This window comes from Haliotis rufescens, unplaced genomic scaffold (genome assembly GCF_023055435.1).
Source record: "Haliotis rufescens isolate VD_foot unplaced genomic scaffold, xgHalRufe1.0.p SCAF_10, whole genome shotgun sequence".
NCBI lineage: Eukaryota > Metazoa > Mollusca > Gastropoda > Lepetellida > Haliotidae > Haliotis > Haliotis rufescens.
In genome coordinates, this window is record NW_025963780.1 from 6,158,572 (window position 1) to 6,182,275 (window position 23,704).

The 23,704-nt window shown below is 41.9% G+C and overlaps 1 protein-coding gene across 1 annotated transcript; it reads right to left on the reverse strand.

Moving 5' to 3' along the window:
• Positions 1–1,009: 1,009 nt before the first annotated feature.
• Positions 1,010–23,682, reverse strand: LOC124148065 (alkali-sensitive linkage protein 1-like). Its single transcript, XM_046518996.2, has 3 exons — positions 23,478–23,682; positions 21,691–21,841; positions 1,010–1,751 (listed from the first exon to the last, which is right to left on the reverse strand). The coding sequence occupies exons 2-3, from the start codon at positions 21,828–21,830 to the stop codon at positions 1,094–1,096; spliced, it is 798 nt and encodes a 265-aa protein (XP_046374952.2). The 5' UTR covers positions 21,831–21,841; positions 23,478–23,682; the 3' UTR covers positions 1,010–1,093.
• Positions 23,683–23,704: the final 22 nt, after the last annotated feature.

Consider the following 23,704-nt stretch of genomic DNA (forward strand, 5'->3'; position numbering starts at 1 on the left):
CCCCGGGGTCAAGGAATGTAATCGAGAAGTTACTGAAAAACAAATCTTGTCTCAAAAACAGATCCCAGTATCCTCAGTGAGTGGGTTGTGTTTAACGCCGCTTTTAACAGTATTCCAGTTATATTACGGCGTGTCAGCTTAATGTGGGAGGAAAGCCGGAAGTGATGCAGGTGTCAGACGTTTACCACTTAGGTGAAACCCACGAGCACGGGTATGGTGCTGACAAACCTAGAAACATAATCGGGGCGAACCGGGATTCGAACCCACAATGATAGGTTTCTGGCATGCCCAAGGGACGCGACTCTGCACAGCGAATCGCGGCGCCTAAGACGACTGGGCCACCCGTGCCCCCTGTGCCGAAGGAAGTAGATGGGCAACTGTTATATGTGCTGATGGGGTTGCAACAAGTAGAGTTAATGATTCATTCATCAAGTGTACCCACCGTGCTGAAACACCAGGCATATGTTCCATATAAGGAAACAGAAACGAACAACGAAGGTCATTTCACTTTCAGAAGCTTGCGTGCATTGAAGTCAGCTACACAACCCCAGTTTCATTACTGGTCCCCTGTACTTAAACAAGAACTTTTCGAATTGGGCCTGGTGTGTGCAATTCGAAAATCAGATTTCCCAAAGTATGCAGCATCACTTGTCAGTGATATGCGATGGGTCTTCATGTCAACTGCACGACGGCTTGCTGTTCAGAGATATGTCTTTCTCGTCTGTTGAACACCCAGCCATTCTCTGCTCTGCACAGCGAATCGCGGCGCCTTAGACGACTGGGCCAGACGTGCAACCGTGATGCTGGCAATGAGAGGAAACTTAATAGATCGGGCGGTCAGGCTGGATCACGTGGTTGATTGCGTGTCATCGTACCCGACGACGTGAATCATTGTTTATATCAATGGATTATCTGTTTTAGACTCGATTATTCACAGGCCGCCGTCATTTAACTGGAATATTGCTGAGTTCAGCGTTTTATGACAAACAAAAAACATACAAAAAAACAGTTATCATTTCCTGATTTATTGAAAAAAATCAATCATTTCAAATCAAATATCTAGATAACAGCACATCACAACCATTTAAAATTTTTAGTGAAGGGAATTATACAGCCTTCCCAGAGCCGTCAGTTTCGACAAGTCGTCCTCGAGCAATGCGTTGACTTTGCGGATGAACAAGTCGTCTGTGAGAATGCGGTTCCCAAACCAGGCATAGCGAGCCACAAATGGTGCGCGTTCTAATCTAGGTATAATAAGTTTCATGTAATTCTCAACATGGGTTAGAGAAGTAGTGTGGGGGCAAGCAAATTCCGTCAACCAGACCTGTTTCTTGTAACGGTTGTATACCGTCTCCAGGAACCGCATGTCATTGTCGACGCCGCAGGTGTAGCTGTGAACGGCAACGTAGTCGACTTTACAGCCAGTGCACTCTTTGAAAAACTCGTCGAGCCATTGAAAGTTCTCCATTAGACAGTTGGTGTTGTTAATGTTACATCGGGCTGGAGCGGGGCTGATGATTGATTTGCCCAGACCCGCAGCCTCCACTTGATGCCAGTGGGAGGCAGCCTCTTTTGGCGTCAAGTGGCCTTGGTGTCTCTCGTTGGGCTCGTTGAAACCGAGAACGTGGTGTGCGGAGTTCGGTATATTAAGATGGTCGATATTACCTGCTCCCCAAACCATTGGTACAAACTCCCCTCTGGCCGGGCATCCCATCACCTGGACCTTGTCGTGCTGTGTAGTCCAGCTGTACCTGGCGTGGAGAGGTCAAGATAGTGAGTCGGTGAGTGAGTGATTTGAATTTTAACGCCCCTGGGGATACTATTACAGTTGCTCTGACATCTCGTTATCCGGAAATACAGCTTTCCCGATGATTGTGTAGGAGATATACATTTACATGTATGTGTTTTCAGATTGTCGAGAGGAATTGAGTATTCAATGCCCTGAAATATTACCATTTGACACCTCTGGCTACAGGCTACTGTAATTTTTAGTACCCCAGGGTACCAAATGAAATGTCTGGAAACATTCGTATATATGAAAACATATGATGTTAGCCGGAGGTTTCAAATGTGCAATTTTCCAGATTTCGAATATTCATTAACACCCTCAAATCACAGAGAAATACGACGTCACTCTGGAATGATATGAAGTCATGTGGGAATGTCATGACGCCGTATGCTTCTATAGTAACTGACCCCGCCTGTTTGGTAGAATGTTGACACCAGCAACTAAATCAAAGAATTTCCTGATAACTATGGAATAAACGTAGAATTTTATCGATAAAACAAAATATAAATAAAATTGGAAAATAAAAATAATTATGCTTCAGACTGAAAAACAAATACTCAATTTTTAAACTTATCCTATCTCACACTATGCATCTCTCTTTCTTCTTTCGATTCTGAGTGGAAACGTATCTGAAATAAAAGTTTCCAGCTTCTAAAGTTAATTAACCCTGTCATACCTCACATCGTCACGGTCACCTCCCAGATCTGGGTCATGCGCGCTATGCATGCTGGTTGACCTTCTTGCACTGATCACGTGTCTATCCCAGTCAACTCATTCTCTTTCAAATCGCCACGCAGTGGTGACGTGTTGTTATTACAGGAATCCATTTTGAGGTTTTCTTTTCGCTTGCAAGCGATCTTCATATTTTTGTCGTCTAATTGCCTGCAAATTTACTTATATCCCTGTTTGGGATAGTTATTCATCATAATGGACGAGCAGTCTACACGGAGACCTGTCTGCACTTTGTGCCGACGTGTTTTCTCTCCGTCCGACCCTCATGCCCAATGTTCGGATTGTCGTGGATTATGCAGTTTATTAGAGCGTTGCGAGCTCTGCTCCGATCTACCAGATGAATCCTTCAAACTGTACCTGCATAAATGTCGGCGTCGGGTGTCAGATCGTCTCTCTAAGACTGCAGAAAAATCCACGAAAGCCAAGAAAACACCGGTCAAGAAAGCGAGATCGGCCCGATCACCCTCACAGGCGGGCCAGAATACTAGGGATCAAACTGGTCCAATGATCTCGTTAGACGATGAGGGGGTCTCTGACTCTTTTCTCACAGACGACATGTCTAAGGTATCCACGAATCCACCTTCAAAGCCGAACCTACCCTCCACATCCCGAGACTCGGACATTCGACGAGTCCTCTCGTTAGACACGAGTGTGGATGACCGGCTTACGTCAGCCAACGTATCCAACCCGACCGAGGTTCGTACTTTCGACTCGTCGTGTTCTACGACTAACATGGAGCTCGCTCCTGTTTTACCTTCGGAGGGTACACATGGTACTTGTACCTCGGTCGACCCTATAAGTTCGGTCCGTCGTTCGAAATCTCCCATACGACGATCTTCGCAGGATCGATCCTCTCAAGACCAGGAGTCGTATGACGACTCATCGGATCAAGGTTCACGAACCTCCCATTCCAAAGAGGATTCACAAGACGATAGACATTCGTCCCGGGATCGACTAGCATCGACAGTCAGTGCACTTTATTCAGTGCAATCATCGGGGGATCGGCATTCAGACTGGGACCAACGGACTTCTCACTCTCGACACCGAGATGATTCACCGAACATCCCACCATCGAAGGTTCTTCGTACTTCCGAACCTCGAACCTCCGAACACCGAACCTCCGAACACCGAACCTCCGAACTTGGACCCCCGAACCTCCGAACCTCCGAACCTCGAACCTACGAACATCGGGCCTCCGAACCTCGATCCTCCGAACTTCGAACCTCCGAACCTCGAACCTCCGAACCTCGAACCTCCGAACCTCGAACCTCCGAACCTCGAACCTCCGAACCTCATCGAACCTCCGAACCTCATCGCACCTCCGAACATAACCGACCCTCCGAACCTCGTCAAACATCCGAACCTCGTCGAACATTCGAACATCGTCGAACCTCCGAACGTCGCTGTACTCCCGAGGTGCGACAGTCACGTTCGAATCGTACATCTTCGGGCAAACAAAAGAGATTCGAGCCTCGTCGAACCTCTGAGGTTCAACGAACATCATCGAACCGAACTTCGAAGGACAAACGGACTCCTAAGTATCGACACACTTCAAAGGAGGTTCAACGGGACACGGGAGTTCATAAAACCTCCAAGGAACGGAGACATTCGAGATACTCCCCTAATATGCGACGTTCACCTACAGATCGTTACTCGTCTTATGACAGGCGAGCGGATTATCGCTCATCCCCTTATCATGTCTCACGAAGAGACTATTCAGACCCATCACGTCTAGGCTCGGAGGATGAACGCTACAACGAGTCTATTAGCCATTCATCCTACATGTCTCGATCTTCTCCTTCACTCACCCATCCGGAGTTTCGACTAAGAGATTACCCTCACACTTGTGATTTTCATGAACGTGGTGATTACCCATGGAACACTACTTCATATAGTGCCTACGCACATGAGTTGGAACGATACCCACACTACAGGGATCCCGACCCTCCATGGCATGGGTATCCTCATGATCCAGATTACAGACCTTATCGGTCAAGCTACATTTCCTCTTCTCGTCATGAGGATTCTCCTCGGCGACATAGAGATAGACCACTCAGATCAGCTACCGTTAGTAGATGCCCTTCACCTAAAGATAGGCAGAGTTCTACTTCACCTACTCGTCGTACCGGCTCCCCATCGCCACCTCCGGTTCGACGCCCCCCTGTTTCCTCTGAATCACAGACTCCTGCAACATCACAAGCTCCATCTCAAGCTATCCCTACATCATGGATCCCAAGCGAACTTTCTGCTATTCCAGCAGAACAGATTCGTTCTCTGTTACAGGCTGTAACAGCAGCATGTCTTCCCCAACCGGCACCTGCTGTACCAACTACGGTACCTCTATCTACACCCACTACATCCCTTTCAGTGGATCAACCACCAGAATCAGAGTCATCAGACCACTATACCTCCCCAGCTTCGTCTTCTGGGAGCTTCGACATAGCGGATCCGATCACTGTACTTATCTGGATAGCAGATAAGTTACAATTGTTAAAAAGCACTTCAACGGAGGACACTTTATCGTCATTTGTTGTGCCTTCAGCCTCGTCGCCGAACATCACACTCCCTCCGAGACCAGTCCTACAGGATATGGCCACCAATTTAGACAAAGCATTTGGATCCTTTCGCCGTCTTCGTGATCGGCTTCAATCTCCACGCTTTGTATTGGCGGATGCAGGGACTCATGGCTTGTCTACGATTTCTCCCGAACTAGATGGTGACATCGCAACATTAGCTCCTAAGCGTCCGTACTCAGCTTCTTCAGTGGATGACAGGGATCTCGTTCACCTCGACACCACTGTTCGAAGGACCCTCCCGTTGGTCTCCACTATTTTATCAGCAACTGAAGCACTTTCGTCGGCTCTAGCTCATGCATCTTCCTCGGAAGAATCCTGTATTCGAGGTGCTGTGACCCTCATCCAGGATAAAACGACAGCTATACTAGACCTCCTTGCTCACCATGCGGGATCTATCACTTCTCTTCTTAGACGGGGGGTGTTACAACATTGCTCATGGGATGATCAATTTAAGAACAGGCTGTACCAAATGCCATGGTCAACACCCTCCCTTTTTGCTGGGCGCATACAGGAGGTCGCCCATGAAGTCCAAAGAGACACTTCCCTGCAAGTCACTGTTGACTTACTTCGTCTCCAGAAAAATCAACTGGAAGAACAAAGGAAAGACCGAAGACGACCAACCTTTACTCCTTCTCAACAAGACCTTAGAGAAGTTTTGAGTAATAGGTCTGCTTCTTTTCGTTGCCCAGGCCGAGGACGCCAACATCAGCGAGGAGGGAAATCAGGCGGACGCACCGTCTCCTTTTCAGGGACTAAAGGAAACACTAACTCTCCTAAGCCAGGAGACACTAACCACAAATGACTCACTACAACAGCAGAACGACTGGGACCTTCCAACTCCAGCCATTCCGATTTTTTCGTCTCCCGTAGGCGGAAGACTAGGCACGTTCGCTTTAAACTGGACCATCCTAGACGACCCATATGTGTCTCGTCCCCTACAAACAGGTTATCCTCTACCTCTTGCCACCACACCTCCGACGACGTGCAAACCGCCTCAACATCTGTATCCAGCCAAACAACTTCCAGTTCTCATAGACACCATAAACACGTTACTTGTAAAGAACGCAATAGAGTGTCTGGGCACTCAGCCAATGACACCAGGGTTCTATTCTCCAATTTTTCTGGTTCCCAAGAAAAACAGTCCTCAACTACGTCTCATCTTCAACATGAAAACCTTCAACAAACTATACCTAGAGGCTCCTCCACACTTTCGCATGACATCAATCGCTCTACTACGAACGATTATTCATCCCGGCGACTTCATGATCAGCCTAGATATACAAGACGCGTACTTACACGTCCCTATCCTGCCAGAGCACCGCCATTTTCTTCGGTTTGTGTTCCTAGGCCAACACTACCAATGGCGAGTGCTCCCATTTGGAATTTCTTCGGCCCCGTGGCTATTTACTCGCCTCACAAAACCCATCGTCAAGTTCCTACACACTCGAGGCATCGTCTTCGAAACGTACATCGACGACTGTATTCAAGCCAACAAGGATTCGAACACTCTACTTCATCACCTCGATTTCTCTCAACGCCTACTTCATCAACTAGGTTGGATCATCAACCCAAAAAAGTCCGAAACTATTCCAACACAACGTCTCCAGTTCATCGGAGCCCTCTTCGACACGAGTCTGGGCAAGATGTTTGTACCCCAAGATCGTTGGGAGAAAATCCAACGCCTCGTTCCATTGGCACTCAAACAGCCAATTTCCTTACATCAATGGCAACAACTTCTCGGTCTCCTAACATCAGCACAAGCCCTCACCAAGAGAGGTCAACTTCACTTACGGCCAATCCAGTGCTTCCTCAAGCCCTTCCTTCAGGACGACGATTGTCAGGTTCTAATATCTCTTCCAAACCATCTACACCCACACCTCAAATGGTGGTTAACTCCATCAAATGTCTGCGAAGGAGTCTCCTTGCAACCATTCAGCCCGACCCTCCACCTGTTCGTCGACGCCTCAACCGTCTGATGGGGAGCTCATTGCCAAGACCTACACGTGGCAGGGCGGTGGTCATTAGAAATGATCGACTCACTCAACATTCAAGTTCGAGCGAGACATATTCCTGGCATCGCCAACGTCATAGCCGACTCCCTGTCCCGACCCGACAAACCATCTCCCACGGAATGGCGTCTACATCCTGTGATTTTTCAGTGGATTTGCCAGTTATTTCCGTGCCCAGACGTCGACCTCTTCGCAACCCGCTTCAATACTCAGCTATCCCGGTTCGTATCTCCTATCCCAGACCCCCTAGCCTGGGACCACGATGCGTTAGCAATCCCATGGGAAGGACTACATGCTTACGCCTTTCCCCCAACCGGCATTCTACATCGGGTTCTACAGAAGATTTCAACGACCAATCGCCTCACTCTACTTTTGGTCGCGCCCTACTGGCCAACACGCAGTTGGTTCATACCGCTCATCCGTCTCGCAGACAGAAAGTTTTACCATCTACCTCTAAGGGACGATCTTCTGCATCAACCACACTCTCAGCTCCGTCATCCGTCGCCAACAACCCTCAATCTATGCGTTTGGCGCATTTACAGAAATCATTGATAGCTAAGGGTTATTCTGAACGAGTGGCCAAGACCATTGCGGGGGCGCACAGGTCATCTACTAAAGCACTATATGACCATAAATGGAAGGCATTTGAATTTGAAGGCATTTCCACACCTGCCACGGCATCCCCGCAACAAATTGCTGAATACCTTCACTATCTTCGATCATCTCGTAAACTAAAAGGTTCGACTCTAGCTACCTATTTAGCTGCGATCAATTCTGTCATCGCAACTACAACGGGCACTAAGATTTCAACAATCGCCGAATTACAATCATTGATCAGATCGTACAAGTTGGCGGACCAAACATCACGTTTTCGACCACCAACTTGGGATCTAAACATCATACTTCGCCATCTAACACTGCAAACACGAAAACGTCGTTTTTTTCCGTATATGGTCATTGGACGGAAATACGACTAAAAATTCATTAAAATTGATTAATTGGTCAGCGTCTAGAAAGTGTCCAGAAAAGGGTCGAGTTTTTCAAGCGTAAAATGGACGGAAAAACGATGCTTTTTGCTCCGCCTTGTACAACTGTTAACGGCCAATAAGATGGCGCTGGTCCCCCGACGCACGTGATGTCCAAGGCTTCCTTTCGGAAGCTTTAGGTTTCGTATTTCTGGCATGCCTTGCTCTAGTATCTGTCGCGCGCAGTGCAGCGAGATTTGCTGATAAGCTAGTTTTAGGATATGTTACATGTTAATGGAATTCAGACATGCGCCAAGAAGTCAAACCAAACAATGTTACATTGTGGTAACGGCTATGTACAGTTAGCCCTATCGGATAATGGGTTGTGTTTCATTTGGTTATAACAATAACTAATTTTTTAATGTGAAGTTAACAAGATATACGACTTGGACACGAGGTCGGTCACATGACGTTCTTCACGTGACTCTATTCTTGAAAAGGCGTAAACACTGACTACTTCCACATTCCTGGGGAAAACCCTTGGAATTCCCTGGTACGAATTCATACAGAAGCGTGGTTGCAAGCCCATTTAAGGATACCCTCGCTACAACCCATCCCAGAGAGAAAAAACACGGGAAAAAATCCAAACTGTCGCAGTGACAATTTACAGAAAAGGATATTGTTTGGAATATATTTCTTGTAAACATACTAAAACATATGTTCCTCGCTTTGGGGGGAACTATTTTATTCCGGGGTGGCCCATTAAATCTAGTAGTAAGTCAAGGCACCATGCGTGATCTGTTATTTTATGTGTTTAAATTACGATTTGGGGCGTTAATAAAATACACTGACGCAAGTATATTCTATTCAAATCAATTGGATAATTGAATATGCTTTCTTTTACATATTACATAACATCACTCCACAAAATATGAACAGTTGCAGTAACACACTACGGTAATCGCATTAAACATCATTTTCAACTGTACAGTATTTCAGTATTTCAGTTATATCATGGTGTATCAGACTGATGTGGGATAAAAATCCGAAGTGGTTCAGGTCATCCAATGGGTGTTCGGGAAAAGGTGAGCGTATCCTGCCACACAAGTGGCACCCGTCACAAACACATGCAAGGACAAGTCAATTGTTCACCTGAACAAAGCACGGAAAAACACAATGATGCCCGTCCTCAGTTTTACCGAGCATGTAAATTATTTTGTCCGTCAAAAACATCGACGAGTATAAACAATATGTTCATTCACGTAATACATGTAATACATTTGACAAAATGTATTGACTCGGAGCATTATTGTTAATCACAGCGTATGCAGTTGAACTCATCACCCATCCCATTATTGATAACCCTTCTTGAAGATCTATGAAATCAGAAGCTGCAACACTCTATCTTTTAACTGGCATGTCAGACTTCTATTTCATTACTAAGTTATATTTGCACGGATTACTATGGAAGGGACATTGTCTCGTTGTCGCATTGTCGCATTGACGCCTTTACAAAAACAAGCAAAACGTGTCAAAATTAACAAAAGCCATTTGTCGCATTGTCGCGTGTTCGCATTGTCGCTCTTTTGATCTTACTCTTGACCGTATTAGGCAACTGACGAGTGCACGCCTGACCTGTGACCTCGTTGCAACCCTCGTGATGTGTTTGCCGAAGGGAGAGGTGTAGGAAATGTGTGCTCCAGCCCAGCGCAGAGCTCGCGACACACTGTATACTGATGTATACAGTGTATTGCAGTTGATATACTGTATACTGCATGTGATACTTATTTGTAGAAATGTTACAACTTTCAAGATTCAAGATTCAATTTGCATATATTTCATATACAACAGACCGCCGTCATATATCACTGGAATACTGCTGAGAGCGGCGTTAAAACAAATTGTTTTCATAATGGAGCGCTGCAGTCATTTAAAATAGAACCGTATACATATGTACATGTAGTACCAACTCACTCTATTTGTTTCGAATATTCAGCAGAAAATATATTATTAACCAGGTCTTTGGGAAAAGATATCAGATTTTTATAAGCAGCCACATGGGGATGATAAAGGACCACTCGCTGATTAGGTTCTTGTTTACTTAAGAGCAGAGTTGGCCATGTTAGATGATATAACCAAAATCCGGGAGCTCCGGCGGGGGGCAAGCTGGTCTTGTTAGTGTATGGTATGAGCTGTGACGTTGACCCAAGAGAATAATGTAAAACAAGAGACCAACCCAAGTCTATAATGATTGGGAAAGTCTAGATTTCCACAGCTCTAGCCTGAAATTAAGAATTGTTCTCTGCTCCATTTTAATTGTATTATTTTCATTTTGTAGACATGGATGGACCAACCAGGAAAGAAATTGATGGACTATTAATATCACATGTTACCACTGATCCAGTTAAATTCATCACACAATAATAAATTAGTATTTGACATTACGGCATTTGATTATTAGGGCATGATCATGTACATGTCCACTGTAGTAATGTACACACCAGTCAACTTGATTATAATTTGTATCAAAGTGTAGCGCGGCATCAACGATTACTTTATGATATCCTCACTTGTCATCGATGTATTGACATCGAACAATGGACGGCAATTCGAAATTCTTATGGAAAGCTTCAATAGGGACAGCGCCGGTGTCAGTACAATTTTCCTAGTTAAAATAAGTATCTACAAAATATAATCTGAAGCAGACAAGAACAATATTTTTTTATTAATGCTTACTTTCATGGATAGAATTAAGGCAATCTAGGCTTGCCAAATCGTTCTAGACTTGAGCTGGATTCCTTTTAAATTTATTCTGTATGGTCTGGGAGACGAACGGGCGTCAGTATCGCATGGAGAACTGGGACAGCCTTAATCAGTGTAATCGGATATGTTGTGGAGTTTCGGTTTTGGGCTGTTTGCTGAATATATAGAATTGCGAGTTATGTATACTCTGTATTCTTTCGTCATGGTAGCATATATATTTTCGATGTTGCTTTTTGAATTATCCACAAATAATGAGAACTACAATGTAAACCTCTCTCTGGAGATATGCAATAATACTACTATATCTGAAAAATGGGACTTCTCGACAAATATTTCTTTCTTAAATACTATCCGTTACAGGCATTCTGATCATTATATCATACTTTGTACAGTTTAAAAGTCAAATAATGGCAAATTGTGTATCTTTCTACATTTTGAATTAATTATATTTTCTGAAATAAAACCTTAGCATCAGATAGTGATATACACGAATATGATCTATACTATTATAAATGAATTATCAATTTCGTATTATGAATTAGATAAACAGCAATATGACAGTAAAACAAATTATTTTAATCTATTCTTATGAGTAGGTAACGAGAGATCTAGGCAACGCACTAACGTAGCCATTTATGAAAAATGAAATATTAAAAGTTTAGGGGTTTGTACATGCACATTGAATGACAGGGAAGAAAGCAACGCAAAAATTAAATTATGAATCAAATTATGTTATAAATATAACAGAATATTTAGAAAATATAAGTTTAATTTCTCATTGTTGGATGGTGTTTAATAATTATATAGATTTTGTTTGATTGTTTGTTGTTTAACGCCGCACTCAGCAATATACCAGCTATATGACGGCGGTTCGTAAATAATCCAGTCTGGACCAAACAATTTAGTCATTATCATCAAGAGCACCGATCTACGCATTTGGGATACTATGACATGCATCAACCAAGTAAGCGAGCCAAGTCGCCTTCGCACAAGCATGGGTTGTTCACGGGTATTTTTTTAAATAATAAGGTACAATGAAATTCTGTATATGTCCATAATAAGTGTGTATAAGTAGATGGATAATATGTCCATACACGCCAAGTAAATGGTATATGCATTAATTTAAATGCAAATGATTCAATGATGAGTTCTTTCACAAGTCCATATTTCAAGGCATGTATTTGATATTCATAATAACTCCACAAAAGCTACACAATGGCAACAAAACGGTACCAGCATCACAGATACCAATTATACATGAGATACATATAATTACTTTAAAGTTAAAACATGTATCTAAATAGAAAATTAGAAGGATACACTTCCGACATTTTTCGTATTTTGTTTTCGTTTGGAGAGAGAAGTTGTGATTGGTATCTGATGGATGCAAACAGGTGTTCCCTTCCGCCCAGGCCTTGCGGCAATGCTATAGCCCAAAATGAAACAAGCCTTGTTCAACAGGTTCAGACTCAAATTTCTATCCCACTTGGGCTCCTTTTAAATTTAAATATAATTTCTCGTGTCGATATGTGTCAGAAGAAATGAAATATTACAGCACTGGTGAATAGGTTATATGCGCATGTCAGCGTCGATCCTATAATATCCTTTTATGCAAAATACATATATACTGATGAATTAAGGTAGTAATACTACGTAAATATATATCCAGATGCATACATCAGTATCATCTCGTGATCTCAATTCGTGCTTTGAGCCCTTTTTCTACCGGAGATTCTGGGGTGTTACATCACACCAGAAAGCCAGGTCCAAATTCAAGTCATAATTTCATGGTCCGTCGTGTATGTTGGAAACCAATATCGCAATATGGCTAAATATTGCTGAACGTGGTATTAACCCGATTACTCACATAATTATTCCATTTTCTACAGTCATCTACGAACACTATCTTTAAGGAGGTATATCTGTATCATCCAAATGTCCATACATATAGGTCCACATTTATATGTATAAAGCGTCCTGCACTCTTCCTTAAAAGATAAATGTTAAGCATTTCCTCTGTATGGATTTATATAATGTAATATCGTTTTAATGTAATGCTGATGTAGTAAACGTACCACAGACCTAATGCTAGAATAACATCTAATTTCTGAAATGAACATATTTTACAGAAAAAAAACAGTTATTTAAACAATACTTATAAAACATAAGAACAAGGAGCCAAGAGCAAACTATTGGGCTGTGTTGGACATATTTGTTTCGGGGTCTTATGACAGACAAACCTGATGTATTTAAGTATAAAGATAAGTAAGTATAGATGTTGTACATATTCATATATGTTCGTGATTAACCCAACCTTGAAAAATATTGAAAGATGAGTGGTAACTATTTATGCCATTATTTCAAATTAGAATGAGAGCACATCAGGAAAGCATGGTACTTTAATATACGTATCTTGTTAACCCAATATTCTTTTTTAAGTAAGAGCAGCATGTATATCGAGAGTATAGGTTTGGTGCGTGACTTATCACACAGTACTTTCAGAAAGTGTGCATATTCTGTTTATCGGCAATAAATAACATAAGACGATTCATACGGGTAAATACGATTTACTTCAGAACTAGTATAGATTATTTAAGGTTAGGGGGAAATGTATGTAATTAACAGAACTTTGGCCGGGTTTGAAGGATTTGGGTCCTGGCTTGGGCTTTGTGTTGGACGTGTAGACGGCATTTCCAGGTTTGACGTATCAATGACAAAAATGATGTCAGATGCAATTCTCTGCCTTTTCGGGTGAACAATTGGCTTGCCTTTGGATGTGTTTGTGGCGAGTGCCACTAGTGGATCGGAATGAGCTCGCGTTTTTGCGAGCATCCAATGTCATCATTTATTATGATGAATCATGAAACATGCTCCTGATGTTGTCGCAATGGTGCAGTTGGCGCTACATTTGGCAAGGGTTTCTCATGATAATGGAAATGCTTATGACGCTTTTGTTGACCGATAAACATGAAAAGATATAATGTTAGTGTATATGGTCATGTAATTAAGAAACAAACGACGAGTGGGAGTTGTTTATTGTACGATAAACAACGACCGAGACTCGTTTATTTCTATATGAGATATCAACATTACTTACAGCCTCTTTGAGGGTGTTAAATTAGGAAAAAATACCCGCTTTACAATATTTACCCGTACTTAAATAATGATGATACCTGGAATAGAATCCGACAGCGGCCATGCTAGATAAATCCATTTTAGGATTTGAGTTTGGTCCCGCATATTCTCACAATTTTCTCGTCAATCATCTGTACCTTTTCTCCCAATACCGATTGTCATATCACTCTCACTTTCGGATTCTCCAGCAACATTTATTGGGAACAACTCACTAGACACATACCTCTCAAAAATAAGGTCAAATTACAATTTTTACTTTTCAAGTTGCGAGTGCATGTTCGAATCTCAATAAATGACGTCATGATAGCACAATGTTTTATCGTGAAATAAATATCGCTTCCTTCTTTGTTCTTTGTGATTTATCGCGTAGCTATCTTATATCATCAAATGCCAATTTCTAATTGCTTTATCATGACGTATCCGTGTCATGTAGCAATAACATACACAAATATCGTTGACTTCGACGTTGAATAGTGTCATGAAATATGATTATCCTCTTGTGTGCAATATTTCTGGTTGATAAATCTAACATATTCTTACTTTAAGAATAGCGACTATACATTATTATATATCCCTTATCAGGTCTCTGTAACATTTGCAAAATGATACAAATATAAAAATACAACTGAACCTAAATGTAATGTTTTAATATCCTTACGTTACTGAGTGCAGCATTTAACAACAAACAAACAAAACATAATATCTTTAAGAATTATGTTAACAATTCCGATGCTAAAAATAATCTCACAATCTCCATACCTCTCTCTCTCTATGAAAACATAATAACTTTTTTTTAATAATCAGGAATAATAATGGCAATACTATCATAATTATCATCATTATTTATGTTACTTATCCTCAAGTGAAGTAGTCCTCCACACTATACATTCAGTGAAGAAGCCCATGAACATATGAACTATGTAACAAACATTCATGGAAATTAGATGAACAGTTGAAGTTAGCAAATGATATTATTCGGTCGAACGCCTATCAGCCATCTATTCTATTCATGAAGAACATTTCACGTGGGACCAACAGAGGGAATTATGACTATCGACTTGATAATTATTTTTTATATTCATGCCAGCTCAAACGATCAATTGGCTTGATTTATTGTTATGGTATCCACAAAATAAGTAGGATCCGATTTTTTCCGTTTTTGCTGTTTACATATCAAAGTTTGCCAAATTGATACAAAATGTTTGCCCACAGCAAGGCTACGTATCCCCAACATATTGTGCTAGGCACAGTATCATTGGACTGAGGGAAGGCGGTATTCCTCCTTGTGGGTCATCTGCTTGGCAATATGGGACGGGAAAACTGCAGGGGGTGAGGGCAGTTAAGTTGATGGTACAGACAGATAAGAGAGATCATTTTACAAATGTGAAACCTCAGTCCACAAAGGAAGAGTCGAAAGCTGAAACTTGGTGAGGTTTGCAGAACAAAGGCAGTTATTTCTAGTTTCTTACTGACTCTCGAAGATACATTTAATATAACAATTAATGCGTGTGTGTGTGTGTGTGTGTGTGTGTGTGTGTGTGTGTGTGTGTGTGTGTGTGTGAGGAAGAAGAAGAATTGTACACCATAAAAATGGCTACGTATGTAGTTGGGGTAGATACAGTTTCACTCATTAAAATGCGTAAAACAGAATTTGAGTGAAAGAAAACACTATAAGTGAGTGAAACAAAAGACCTCAGTACAGGCACACCCAGTCCCCCAACCCCAAGTCTGCATGTATCAATACTCATACCTGCCACATCCTCAACCACCTAACTTACTCACACAATCATCTGACAACATGTTCGCCAACCCTCGTATCACAACGCACGCACGCACGCACGCACGCACACACACACACACACACACACACATCACATTCTTCTTTCCCCACCATTATGTCTACGTCAGCCATCATGGATCCATGCGCATGCTTTCATACATAATCCATCCTCCCACCATTCCCAAACATCCATCGAACTATAACTATATCCGCCCTCATGTATCGGTATTCGTGCTTTCATACAGACATACACCCCCTACCATTCCCCTACATCCATCGCAGTATAACTATGACTATAACCGCCTTCGTGCATCCGCACTTATGTTCACATTGCATTGCATAGGTATCGAATTACACGTTTAAAATATCGTAAATATTTTACAACATGTACATATTATATATCAGCAAACAGAGATTATTATAACGCAATAGATTTCATCCGTCAAAACATCACAGAAAGAGGGGCAGTCTGGAATTTTACAATGGCATCTGAATGCACTAAGACGTTCAACTGGTCAGGAGGTGAGAGTTGCGGAAGATTACGGTAAACTTCAGTTACAGATCTCCATTACGGATATCTAAAGTATGAATAAAGATCACAGCTTGCTATGACGTGTACTTCATGCCTGCAGAATTAGCAATGTCCTTAGCTCTAAATTGTATGTCTAAATGCTTATGTAGACAAAGACCCAAATGTATATAGGCATGACCATATTATATTCTACGCAAATATCACCACATTTAAAAACAAAGCTAGATTGAGTCTTTGAAGGGCATTAAGAACTGATACACACAAGGAAAAATATTTATGGATGTCAACGAAGGAACACTGCGTTTCGGAATATATACTTTCTCCTTCATCAGGTGCATATTATTAAAAGCTATGAGGCAGAGAACATATATTTGTACCTGTAAGAACAACAAAAGTAAAAAGATAGCAAAGAAGGGAACGCAACAAGGGAAGGCAACAGATAACTGGCATGGCGCTGATTACCCCGACTCCCGTTTGCCCATTGTCCATTTCCCATTACCAATCATTCATAAGTTAAGTTTTGGCTTTAATTTGTCCATTGATAATCAACCATCAACGTCTATTATCTCCACCCTAAAAATATGTAGTTTACTGAGAAAGTGGTATCCAAATATAATGTTTTTTACTGTTGACCACTTTCTTAAAGGCATTGTTGGTTCAAAGCTTTCGGTCATAGAAGCCGTGCCATTTTTCTCTTGTCAGAGGAGTACACAAAGTATACGTCATCTGGACTAACATTTTTGGTTTAAGTGGCTGGGTTAGATCGCCAACTTTGTGTTCTGGCGATTGGGTGCCTCACTCACAGTGTGGGTTCAAATCCCGGACGGGACTCAACCCAAGAAAGTACGAGAATCTGTACTTAACTCAGAAAGTGTTATCCCAATTATGACATTTGTTGTCAAGAAAACACAATAAATGTATATTCGGCTTTGGATGGGTAATGATATCACAGACATATACGGATATTGATGATGACTTGGAGGAGCTTCGTAACGCACGTCTTCTCAATTCAGGGATTGGTAAATCCAAATATGTGTGTGCGCGTGCGTGCGTGCGTGCGTGCGTGCGTGCGTGCGTGCGTAAATGTGGGCCTGTTAGATGTTACATAAAACATTCATCTTGAGCGGGATGGTAGTTCGAGTTGGATTAGCATGTTAACTATATGATCTTCTTTAGGCAGAGAATGCCGCGCATGAATGTATTGATGAAATTCCTAGGTACATGGGGCCTTTTCGTCCCCAGGAATACCCACAGTGGAGACTTCAATGGGGATAGGGTGTACACAATGTGCTACCTGGTAGATTGTGTGTCATCAGACCGGACAACGTTGGTCTTTGACTGATTGTGGCGTAAAACACACTTATTCATTTTACTTATATCGGAAATTGAATGTTCACCTTAATTGTTATTGTTGAACATGTAATATATTTTTTGAGAAATAAAACAGTGACATAATAACTAAAACTTTATGTGAGCGCGAGTAGTTTTTTTGGAATGAGATGAATAAGTCTTATAAAGTTGTAAGCTTCTTCACAACCGTGTAACTGTGAATTGACTTTATTCGGTAATCAAAAAAGAGATAGGACATAAAATATCCAAATTTCATACGATTTCACTTGTCCACCATCTTGGATGCAAGGCGAAAACATTTCAGCGCTTTTGAAGCCACTGAGAATGCCCCCTGCAGAGTTGGACGAACATTCTGCGGTGGCGCGGCTGAGTTGACCAGAGGCTATCAGCAGTATTTCCTGTCCAGGTTATTTAGGTCAGTTGTTTGTGTGTGTGTGTGTGTGTGTGTGCGTGCGTGCGTGCGTGCGTGCGTGCGTGCGTGCGTGCGTGCGTGTGGGGGGTGCGGGCGGGGGCGGGGGCGTGGGGGTAGGATTGGGGGGGGGTAGATGATAGATTTAGCAACAAGTAAGGTCATCTTGAGTGGAAGGGTATTCGCAGATGGATTAGCATATGAACTATTATGATTCTCTTTAGGCAGAAAATGAGGATCCACGATGTTCGACCTGGTAGAAGTGTGTTATCAAACCTCACAGCATTGGTTTTTTGACTGACTGTAGCGTCAAAACAAACTCATTCATTTACTTGAACTGAATGTTCATCTTAATTGTTATGGATAGTCACGGAGCCTTGATCCAGAGAACAGGGTGTCATTAGATAGAAATAAACTAAGTAATAATAGGATTACCAGAAAAACGGGGTTTTACACACAAGCCAATAAACTTCGCTCATTAACACCAGAGTAAGTCAGTACAAGATTGAAAACTGCCCCATAATTATGTATAACATGCTTGTCGGGTATTGCAACATGTATATGTGAAAACAAAGTTATTAAAATGAAGAGCAAAACTGATGAAAGTTAACAATAAACGTGTATAAGTGTTATATCGTCACTGCAAAAATAATGATTGTTTGTCTTTAGTATTAACATTCAAATACGTTATATCTGTATTAGCGATATTGTCTTTGTTCCACCGGTGAGTCAGCGTTAGCCGTACTATCTCGTAGTATAATTGTATTTCTGAAGACATCACGATACAGTTTTTACGATGCATCACGTCTGCACTAGCGCTTGATAACAGCCTTGTGTTTGGGTGTTTCAGTGGTTTATATCGCTGCTCTTGATATTGTTGATTAAACTTTGATACTATGAACAATATAATGTTATGTGAGAGGTTGACTTTAGAACGGTAACATACTAATAGTATATAGGATGACATAAACAGAACAATGAGAAGTTCGTCCAGATTAGTGTATAGGCAACATTTAATAATTAAAATAATTACATTCAACAACTCCCCTTTTAAGTCCATTTTCCTGACTTATAAGTAAATGCAAGAACAATCGGCCGGAATACAATGCATAGTTCTTGTCCACTTCCATATGACTATATAGCATACAATAAGCTATCGGGTCCCGTTTAGATCGGTTTGGGTGGCAGCCTAGATAGCCATAGAATAGTTTCATCTTGGAATCTCCCATATCACTTGGGATCCTCTTCAATTTAAATGGAGTTACTCGTTACGATTCCGAACCTTCACGTGACTGTGTTTATGAACCATTGTCAAATAGTGGTGACATTAAATCTAGGAAACAATACGCGAAATCGCGCATGCACAGAACGGAAAATTTGGTCAAGGCATTAAGTAATCCGCATGCGCAGAACGATTGATTTCAGTACTTCCGCTAAGCGCTTCGAGTGCAGCGTCAAACGCGGGCCTGTAATCTAACACGCGGGGACTGACCAATGAAATCTGAGAAGTAGAAATACCGGTAGACGCTGTTGCTTGATTGACAATGTCAATCAAGAAAGGGAGGAGCTTAACGCTATCGTTCTCTCCCAGTAAATTCCGATGTCAAATAACGACGTTATTTGGACGGAAAAACGATGGTTTGAAAACGTCCAAATAACGTCGTTTTTCCGTCCAATGACCATATACGGAAAAAAACGACGTTTTCGTGTTTGCAGTGTAACGTCGGCCGAGTACGAACCTCTCGCCGAGAAAGATTTCGAACACATTTCTTTGAAGACAGTTTTCCTTCTGGCCCTTGCAACGGCGGCTCGAGTGAGTGAAATTCACGCTTTAGACGTCAACAGAGTGCGTTACGAACGAACTGCACATGGGAAAGTATTTTTGGGACTACGATGGGATTTCATCGCCAAAAATCAACTCCCTGGTCAACCCGATCGACTATTCAGTATCCCACCGTTGACTGCCCTCTTAAACCCTGACGAAGACATATCGTTGTGTCCGGTACGTGCACTTCGAATCTATCTGGAAGCGGCGAAACCACATCGTCGATTACGTAAGAGGTTATTCATCCCGCTCTCTGCGGCAGCTACTACGGAGGTATCCCGTACCACAAACTCGTTTTGGATACGCTCAGTGATCCTTCGAGCCTACACCTTCGCTGGCCTACCTGCTCCAGTCGCATCTAATCCTCACGAAACCCGTGCTGTCGCTTCCACCATGGCACTTCACAGTAATTGCTCCTTGACCGCAATTATGGAGGGATGTTTTTGGAAATCCGATACCGTGTTTGCTTCCCATTACCTCCGAGACATCTCAGTGACGGACGTTCAAGGCCTTCACCAGTTTGGACCCTTGGTACTCGCACAACAGATCTCAAAGACACACCTGCGCAGATAGGGAGATGTATAACCAGATTTTCATTACATTACACCCATCTCTATTTATAATAAACATTTGTCATGATTATTGGTGTTTATTGTATTCATTCGGGCTTCCCAGACTGAGTATCCGATTGGAGGGTATAATCACTCGTCTGTAGAGATCTTGGTCTTCAACTCGAAGTCGTCATTAGACGCGGCCGATTTCGGTGTCCCGATCCCTAATTTCAAACACCTCTACTTTAGGTATGTGTGTTGAGTAACGGATTGATGATCCTTTTGTGGATATTGTTGATCGTTTCCTCTTCTCGTTTTTTACCCATCGATTCAATCACTGACATGATTGAGGGTTTGACGAAGCGATAAAAGAGATGCCGAGCGGGTCCAACCTATCGTCCTCTGGAGATAGGAATACCGCGTCTTGTAGATTCGACGACTGGATGTATACTCTCTCGAATATAAGTCGTACTCGTTCGTTTTAGACATGCGATTACGCTTGATTACGTTTGAACATGTTACACATGTTGTACCCGACTTATTGTGTTTCAGTTGTTCACGTATCAGGATCTCAACATTCTTTGAGAGTGTTCTTCTTATCCTGTCTACGAGTTGTTGTTTTTTGTTGTCTTACGACACTTAACTGTGTTACTGTATTAAGTATTGTACCACTGTTAAGTTCCAGCTTCCTCGTAAATATCCTACGGTTGTGATCTATAGACAAGGGAGTTGCGCCCCACCATCCAACCGTGGGATAAAATGCATAGTGTGAGATAGGATAAGTTTAAAAATTTGAAATTTTTATTATAAATTGTATATTTATATACTTATCCTATCTCACACGTTATATGCCCACCCGTCCATCCCCACATCGCAATTCCTTAGTCTATATGCTCTTGAAAGAGAATGAGTTGACTGGGATAGACACGTGATCAGTGCAAGAAGGTCAACCAGCATGCATAGCGCGCATGACCCAGATCTGGGAGGTGACCGTGACGATGTGAGGTATGACAGGGTTAATTAACTTTAGAAGCTGGAAACTTTTATTTCAGATACGTTTCCACTCAGAATCGAAAGAAGAAAGAGAGATGCATAGTGTGAGATAGGATAAGTATATAAATATACAATTTATAATAAAATTTTCAATTTACCCAACACAATATCACATGGTCGGTTCTTAACCGTTACTTTTAACCACCATCGTGGCACTTAATGTGCGTTGTACTATTTAAGTCAAGGTTATGAAAAGCTAAAATAGGCCACAGCACAAGTACCACCAGCTGATGTCAGACAGTGTCTGCGTGTCGTTGCAGTGGTAGTGCTTCATGCTGATGCCGATGCCCTTCTTTGGTGATGTTACCGCTGAAGAGATCAGTCCGGCAATACAGGTAACGATGGCAACCCTCCACGTCATGGCGGGGATTTCTGAAAGAAATCCATAAAATTTTCTTCATAAACTGGTTGAAAAATATGTGTTAGATACTTTACCATTTTGGTGAAATCACTGCCATTCGTGTAGTGCCGACAGTCCAGCAGCTATAATCGAGGCGACGTTTGGATTAACTAACGAGCATTAGAGTGAGTGAGTAAGCAAGTATGGTTTCACGCCGCATTTAACAATATTCCAGCTATATCACGGCGGGGGACACCAGAAATGGGCTTCACACATTGTACCCATGTCGGGAATCGAACCCGAGTCTTCGACGTGACGAGCGAATGCTTTAACCACTAGGCTACCCGACCAACCAAACGAGCATTAGATCCTGACACAAACACTAACACCTACAAAAGAACATGTTGAGCACATGGTACAATTTCCCTTGTCAAGTTTCTGAAACAATGGCAAGACACTTCGTGGTAACCTTTGTACTTATTTGGCAGATATTTCGATTTCTGACGTAGTAAAAACGTACATACCACACAGGTAAAAAGGTATTTCTGTTATACTTTATGTGTAAAACTATGTATAATTCAAGGTTAAGCGAAAATAGCGGAATCCGACCGTCGATATTACGTAAACGGAGGAGCAGTTGTTTTTATCATGAAAATGAAAATATCTTCAGGGAGCGATATTATATTAAAGTGAACTGTCCTGGCGCTTAGTAAGAATACTTCTACATTTTTTTTAAAGTATCATTTGATGTGAAACGTTTTAAAAATAGAAAATAAATCGCAAAATACACAACTGCTGATGGGTATATCAGACATCTTATTTTTGAGAATCTATACATTTGCTTTTTTCGGCACAAATTTACAACATTTTAAACATGGTAGGGGTCATGTTGTTGCAAATTCATTTCTTACCCCAGTCTTCACTGAACCATTTTAGTTTAACACAAAAATACCCAGCCACAGATAACTTGTGACAGACTGTTGCAGGACTGAGTGATGGTTAAACAGACAATTAAATTAAATTGGACAACATCAAATCTTTTACTTTTCACTAACATAAAAAAACTCGGTAAACTTTCTTTGGCCCTTCAGTTTATTATTAAAAGGACAATACTTCTAAATGTTTAACGCCGCACTCAGCAATATTCCATCTTTTAGGACGGCAGTAAATAATCGAGTCCAGACCAGACAATCCAGAGACAGGTATCATGAGCATCGGTTCACGTAAATGGGATACGATGACATGCATCAACCAAGTCAGCAAGTCTGACCACTCGTTCCCGTCACTCGCCTCTTACGAGAAGCATGGGTTGCTGAAGACCGGGTATAATACGAAGTGATATTGATGAAAACGATTTTGATAAACGGACAATCCGCCACAACCGAACTATCCATCGACATCACAACAACATCATAAAGTGGTCGATGTTTAGTTCCTCCAGGGAGTGCGATGCGATCGTGTTTTCCGAGACACTGAAGAATTACAGTCAAAACGGGAGAGGATAGCTTACCGTCACCAGATGACTAGAGTTTAACTCTGCTGATGCCTGTTATGTGTGACGCCCTTCAATTTTATCCCCCGTGATATTGCTGCTGAAATATTGGTAAAACCGGCGTAGAACATGATGCTGTTAAACTAATTGTGCAAAAACAAACCTGTCATACTCACAGGGATTTCTCTGTTGTGACATACAGTAAACCGCTAGATCTGGGTTCGGTCTGATCCTGTTGATAATCAGAGACTGCAAGATAGCACATAGACTGTGTCCAGTTTGTTGTTGACTATACATATTCTAAGTCAAGATAGGAAAGGCGGTCACATTCTGAACTGGGACAAAATGGCCGCACCTCCATCCGGGTTATTCAATTGTCTCAGTCCTGACAACAGTGCATGTA

Coding starts and splice junctions, on each gene's coding strand:
- LOC124148065 (XM_046518996.2), bottom strand. CDS start 21,830: ATGACGTGGAGGGTTGCCATCGTTACCTGTATTGCCGGACTGATCTCT. Junction 1,752..21,690: donor CTGTCTGACATCAGCTGGTG/GTACTTGTGCTG, acceptor TCTCCACGCCAG/GTACAGCTGGACTACACAGC.